The 7,285-nt window shown below is 33.1% G+C and overlaps 1 protein-coding gene across 1 annotated transcript; it reads right to left on the bottom strand.

Moving 5' to 3' along the window:
* Window positions 1-880: 880 nt before the first annotated feature.
* Window positions 881-2,632, bottom strand: LOC110093835 (uclacyanin-3). Its single transcript, XM_020818845.2, has 2 exons — window positions 2,449-2,632; window positions 881-1,444 (listed from the first exon to the last, which is right to left on the bottom strand). Exons 1-2 carry the CDS (start codon window positions 2,615-2,617, stop codon window positions 915-917), a joined length of 699 nt encoding a protein of 232 aa, XP_020674504.1. The 5' UTR covers window positions 2,618-2,632; the 3' UTR covers window positions 881-914.
* Between the last annotated feature and the right edge of the window lie 4,653 nt (window positions 2,633-7,285).

The raw sequence follows: 7,285 nt of genomic DNA, 5'->3' as shown, positions 1-7,285 counted from the left end.
GAGAAAAACCACGGGGTCACATCTAATTAAAATGATTCCACTAGTTTTTAAGAAGATTATAGGTGACTGAAACGTTCTTGAATTAAGAACGATCATATTATAATAATCAATCGTCAGGTTGAACTCTAGTGATGAATGGAGATTGGATAGAAGCCCGGGGATGTTCAGTGATTGAGCGGAATTCCAACATCAGTCGCTGGCCGGACAGAAGTCCAGCGTCAGTTGGTAGCCGGGCTGAAATCTGGCGTCAGTCAGTGGCCAGGCGGAAGTCTGACGATAATAGGTGGCCAGGCAGAAATCCGACGGTAATCGAGATGTCTAGTTGCAAGAGAACTATAATTTTTCTCTCTTCCTTTTGCCTCAAGATTCATGGCCGATCAAGATAATTTTTTTATGATATATCAGATGTCATGATCTTAGAATGCAAGATCAAAATCTCTGATTTATTATAACATTTTTAATTTTAAAATTATTTGATCTAATATCCAATAACCATAAATAAGTTATTATTAATAATTGTCATGTCTTTAAAGGGGTTTTAAATAATAACTCTGCAATAAAAAAAAAAATAAGTATATTTTAGTTCGAACTTTTGAGCATATTATCTAAAAAAAAATCAATTTTCCCTTTTGATAAAAGTTTTTTTTTTAATTATTAGAAAATTACCCCTTTTCTATAAAGTGAAGATTTTTTTTTCTTTTTAAAAACAATTATTTGAATCATGATTTAGCAAAATAAAAATAAATTTCTTTAATTTGATTAAAAATATCTTTCAATTAAACAATCCTTCATCCTGAATAAAAATTAGCTCAAAAATATTCTCAACTCATTTTGTCCATATCTTTAAGTATCCATTAATCTAATTAAAAATGATGCAGCATTTAATATAACTTTTAACATTTTATTTAAACTTTCTAAAATAAAATCCAAAATAAACCTCCAATACAGTAACACAAAACCAAGAACAAATTACACCTTAAGCCATGCAAAGAGCCGTTTGCCTGAGGAAATAGACCGTCGACAATGTTCCCTAACGACGGACTTGAGGGCGTAGTTGAAGGAGTCCTAGGAGAGAACGTCGGCGACGGCGGCGAAGGAGACTGCCGCGATGGCGGTGAAGGAAACTGCAGCGACGGCGGCGAAGGAGACTGCAGTGATGGCGGCGAAGGAAACTGCGGCAACCACGGCGGCGAAGGAAACCGCGGCGGCGACGGCGGCTGCGGCGGTGGCGCTGAAGTAAATTTAGACAAAACTTTAATTTGAAGCTTCATTCCTCCTAAACAGTGAGAGAGAACTCCACATATGAAATACTTCTCGCCAGTGGTGGTGAGGGTAACAGAAGTGTTGCCATTAGAGCTCGTTAGTATAGCGTTTGAAGCGTTGCAGTTTCTGTAGCCTTCCTTGTCTACTTCATTGACGTTGTGGTACTGAGAATATTGGAACACTGAGGCATGAAGAGGCATTCATCTTTGAGAAGTTATTTGTTTGGATGAAAATTAACGTAAAAATTCACCAGTTTTTCAACATCGGAGAATATATATATATATATATATATATATATATAATTTTTAGTGTGTAGTGTCTCAGTGCAAGACTAAGGTTTTGTTTGAAATTGTTTTCTTACTACTTCTTAATATGATTTTTTAGTACAAAATATTTAATTTTTGTACTAAAAAACCGTTTTAAGAAACATAAAGAAAGTCATCGGGCTTAGTTTGAAACTATTATTTTATTATTTTCTAAGACAGCTTTTTAATATAAAAAAATCTTGAAGTACATATTTTTTTATTAGAAAACATTAAAAAACCCGTCCCAAACAAAGCCTAAATCCAAAATTTCACATGACTTAACAATCTCCTCATAAACATGACTTTTAGGTTTTGTTTGAAACGGCTTTTTTGCTACTTCTTAAAGCAGCTTAAAAATACAAAATTAAAAATTTTGTTTTAGAAAGTTACTTTAAGAAATAGTAAAAAAGTCGTTTCAAACAAATCATTTAATCAAGAATCATGCATTAAGGCTTCGTTTGGAACGGCTTTCTTTTTACTTTTTAAAACAACTTTCTAATATAAAAATTTTAGAGAAAGCCGTCTCAAACAAAGCCTAAAAGGCCATTGAATTACATGAATCTATTGTAAGAGTCTCATGCACGCACCCTTTGAATTTTACACATGATGAAGAAACAGCCAATTAAGATTCATAGGAGCCACAAATCGCTTAAACCACCAAATCACAGCCAGATCATTATCTTTAAAATCATTTCATGAGTTAATTAACCAAATTAATCACAATCAAAGTTGAGATAAATACATCAATCATCAAATCCAACTTCAAACTCTTAAACTTAATTCTATATATAAGTGATGTCTAATTTTAATATTTCAAGCTAAACTCATAGGTTCATGTGATTCAAATATATAAAAATGAAAGAGATGATCAGAAGCTTACATAAAGCATCGCCGACGTAGAAATGCTTTGTCGCTGGCCATGAAGAGAGATCTGCGCTTGTATCCCAGCCGGCCAAGTCACCTACCATGTATGTGGTGGCTTCGCAAGGTAAGACCAGAAGGGCAAGAATGGTGGTGAGCTCTAAAAGCAGAAGAAACCTGCACGCCATTAATGGAGATTGAAAGCTCTCTACACAAACAATAAATTTAGAAGGCCAGTCAAGATATATATATGTGCGGAAGCTCTTAGGTATCCAGACGTAATTAGCTAACCTACTTTATAATCATCCCCCAGTTGAACATTTTATTTTTTTCTATTTTATTCGAATGACAAACATCTTCAACGGAAAAAAAAACTCAGTATCCATTTAAAAATAAAATAATAGTCGCATGAAATAGTAACTCATCTCCCATCAAACTTTATTTCTTAACAAATAAAAAAATATTATGTATATTATTTCTCATATTTTTAATATTTATTTCTAATCATAAATTTATATTTATCTAAGAAAATGGTGTTTGTGAATAGTGCGGCACCAACTACTGACATCGCAAGAATGCTGCTGAAATTCACGTTCAGGTGGAGCTGGCGGAGGGCGGCAAATGCTCATTCAGCCTTCGGTTGGAGGAGGGATTATTACATGTAGAGTTCGAACATTTTTGAAGACCAATTCGGATGCGTCACATCACTCAATGCATTATGTATTGAGTGACGTAGCGCATCCGAATTAACTTTCCGACGCCGCATGTAATAATTTTTTTCAATTGGAGATGGCCTCAGCATTGTCCGGGCAGATTGTTTATATGGAGCTGGTGAAAAGTTGGTGGGAAGTTTAACAGCGCGCTGTAACTCTGAAGTCATTTGTTCTCTGAATTTGAAGAAGTTGATTATTTTGTCGTTGGGCTTCTTAATTAAATTAGATGAAGTAATTAATTATAAGTCTAAACCCATAGATTAATAATGGATAAGATACACTTTTGTGACGAGACGGAAAATATTATATTTGAGTCATTACGTTTCATATTAAAAAAATAATAATAATTACATAAGAAAGTTAAATCAAATCTAGGTAATTGGGAATCTTAGTCAGAAGGCAAAATGTATAAGAAATTATATAAAAAATTCATAATATAATACAAAAAGAGCCCACCAAAAAATAGGGAGAAGCCAATCATAATCAGTTTCTAGTTCATGAAAAAATATTCTGTGAGGACACCGGACGGCGTTTAAAGATCAACTAGAACGAGTCACGTCATTTTTTTGCTCTGTGTCGGCGCTCGATACTGGGTGACATGACGCGTTCTGATTAATCTCCGAACCGTCTGGTGTCCGCACAGAATAATTTCTCCTCTTTCAGAGGGCCCATTACTCCATATCTCCGTCACTAATATTTCTCTTAGATTTCTTAAAATAATTAGAAGATCAGTCCTAGAACAACAATAATAAAAATATTAAGTATTTATCTCATTATGCTTGGTCGGTTAATATGATTATTTTTTTCTCTATTATATCTTATTAAGATTCAAATTTTTATTTAAATCTAATAAAAAAATAATTTTTAATACATTAATTTAAACTGGTTTCAAAGAAATTTTTATGATATAAGAAGATGATCAGTCCAAGAAAATTTATTTTATGAAATGATTCATTAGAGATAAGTATGAACTAGCTGAGCGTTTGAGATGGCAAGAAAGTAACAGGACATCGGTGTTCACTGGCTGGAACTGGAAGAGGTGACGGAAGAAGAGTAACAACTTCCAATGTGAAATTGCCAACAAAATGACGGTTTGCTCCGGTTATCAACTGGATTATTTTATTTTATTAAAAAAGAATTCGGATCTTATACGATTTAGATTTCGTTTGACATAATTTTATTACTATTTTTTAAAATAATTTTTAGTAAAAAATTTATAAATCCTTATTGCGGGCTAGAATATATGCGGCGATAGAGTTATAAACTTATAATATTATGTCTTAGCGTTTTATGGATATCCAGCTCACACACAGAGAATACAAGATTTTTTTATCTGGAAAACCCTGGAAAAAGAAAAACTCATGGGGCTTAGCCCAGTTGAAAGTGATTCCACTATAATTTGACTAGAGTAGTGTGGGTTGACTCGTCCTTGAGAACGATTAGATTACAAATGTCAACTGTATAGTTGAATTAAAGTGACAAACAGGGGTTAGATCGATGGAAGTCAGGTGTTACTTGGTGGTCTGACGGAAGTCCGGCATCAGATAGTGGTCCGGCAAAACTTCGGGAATCATATGGTGGTCCGACAGAACTTTGGCGTCTGGCAGTGGTCCGGCAAAACTCCGGGCACCGGGCAGTGGTTCAATAGAACTCCGGGTGTCATACGGTGGTCCGACAGAACTTCAGGTGTCATACAGTGGTCTGGCAGAACTCCGGGCGTCGGACAGTGGTCCGGTAGAACTCCGGTGTTAGGTAGTGGCCGGTCTGGTAGAACTCCGGGCCGATGGTTGAGGATAAGCTAGATGGCAAGAGCGATCACCAATCTCTCTCTTGCTCTCTTGCTTGGGGTCCCCTCTCACGAGAAAGAGGGTTCTATTTATAATTTTTTTAGAGTGGCATGACCTGTAAAAAGGATTAAGGGTATTTCGGGAGTGGTTTATATGGATGGCTGATGCTTGATCATGAATTGTTTGTTGGACATTTGAATGTCTTAGTGATATCAGAATTCAAAGATTTTGGGCTTGTTGGATTCGTCTCGCCGAGCCGCTCGATTCAACTATAAGCATGTCAAGTTTTAAATTTGTTTGGTAATCTAAATTGTGATTTGAACCTTTTAACAACGCTACAAGTCCTTGATTTGAACTCATTTGGGCTCGAATTGAGTCGAATTTGGTGTCATTGGGTTCTTATTTTCGAGACGATCAGTTTGACTACAAGTTTGCCAAAATTGGTGTTAGGATGATCCTAATTTTACTTTCAGAAGTTTTCAAGATTATATTGCCTCGAGATTCGAGCTCGGTCAAGATAATTTTTTATGATGTATCAATCTTAATATGATTTAATTCATTTGAGTTTAAAAAAAAATGTTTTTGAGTAATTTGTTAATATTTTTTATAAAAAACACTGTTTATTTAGATATCTGATTGACCACAAAACCTATGACAAATTAACTATAATCAGGAAAGAGAAGAATAAACCTTGATAATTCTCATGAATGATGCCCATTGCTTCTTACCTATACACATCATTTCATAATTTTATTCTGTGTTAGATTTTTAATTTCTCTTTAATATTAGAGCATAAAAATCAACTTACAATTTTTTGGAATGTCATTTTGATGATTTTAGTCAAATTAAATGAGATTACTAGTGTTGATTCTTTTGATCTTAGATTATTTCCTTAGTATTTAAGTACTTAACTGACATCAATATTAGAGGTGTCAATAAATGACCCTACCCGTCAACTCAAATCGAAAAATTCAGTTTTGAGTTGACCCATTTTATAAACGGGCCGAGTTCAATTTAACTCGTTTAATAAATGGATTGGATTCAAGTGGTGTATTCTGACATGTTTAGTAAATGGGTTGAATTCAAGTTGGCCCGCCAACCATATTTTGACCTAAAATTGATCCAATTAATATTTTTTTCTTAAAATTTTAATTTATTGTATATAATCTTTTTATTTATGATAAATTAATCAAAAATCTATGATTAATAAGCTACTAATTTTTTTTAATCAGAAGTTATTAATAGGTCGGGTTCGCGTTTAATTTATTGACATGGTCGAGTTGGACCCAATATGCCTCGTTGACCCAATTTGACACCCCTAATCAATATTGATTGATTTTGATCTCATTGAATTTTTCTCATCAACATAAACATTTTGACTGGGAGCATCTAAAATTTAGATATCATTTTCTCCATAATAGTATCATGAAAATTTCAACTATACTCCAAATACTTGATTTGAGCAAATATGGACTTGGATCCGAATAATTTTGATGCTATAGAGCTCGTTTCATGAAAATATTTGTTCAGACTATAAATTACTACAATCGAAGTTCAGATGATCACAAATTTATCATAAAAAAATTCAATTCAAACATGGTATCAAAAGTAGTGCCTAATTGGATGAATATTTTCTGTTGGCCTATCTTTTTTAATTGGTAAGAATCGAACAAATTGGTGGAGTCAGGGACAGAGCCAGAATTTTTTTCATGTCGAGACACAAATTATTGAAGTAAAAAAACTCTCAATATTTTTCATTCGGGATTGGCACCAGCATAGGCGGTTTTAAATTTTTATTTAAATCATTAGATTCATTATAAAATGATAAAATGATAAAATATATAATAAAGCAAAAAAAAAAAACTTACAATTGAGAACACTAAATCTTGAGATCCTTATTATCTATGATCTATAATATTTTCCGTCGAATCTTCATTTTTTGAAATTATTGTACAACCAAATCATTATCAATACTTTTAAATATATCAATTTCAATAAAAGAAAGTAAACAATCATTCATCCTAAAGTTTCTCATATGATTGCATAAACGATTCATTATAATATTCATTGTAGAAAATGTTCGTTCAATTGTTGCTCTAGTAATTGACAATATCATAATAAGCTTTATAAGTAAAACATCAAATGATACATATCATTCTTCCTAATTTTCACTATTTTTTGAACAAGTTCTCCAAATTCTTTAAGCACGAAGAATGTTGAAGAAGGTGAAAACTCAATAGGTAGTTTAGTTTAACAAATCAATTCTTTAAACTACTAAAAAAATAAGCTTTCGCAGCACTTTTTATGACCTACTGCAGCGATTTAAACACCTACTAATTTATTTGCAGCAGTTTAA

The sequence above is a fragment of the Dendrobium catenatum genome, unplaced genomic scaffold, assembly GCF_001605985.2.
Source record: "Dendrobium catenatum unplaced genomic scaffold, ASM160598v2 fragScaff_scaffold_1557, whole genome shotgun sequence".
NCBI lineage: Eukaryota > Viridiplantae > Streptophyta > Magnoliopsida > Asparagales > Orchidaceae > Dendrobium > Dendrobium catenatum.
Note: the sequence above shows the minus strand (reverse complement) of the source record. Positions and strands in the feature narration are given on the sequence as shown.

Bases quoted from the DNA above. Each gene is read 5' to 3' on its own strand.
- LOC110093835 (XM_020818845.2), bottom strand. From the start codon at position 2,617: ATGGCGTGCAGGTTTCTTCTGCTTTTAGAGCTCACCACCATTCTTGCC. The intron at 1,445-2,448 runs GTAAGCTTCTGA...TTCATGCCTCAG, and splicing joins CTACGTCGGCGATGCTTTAT to TGTTCCAATATTCTCAGTAC.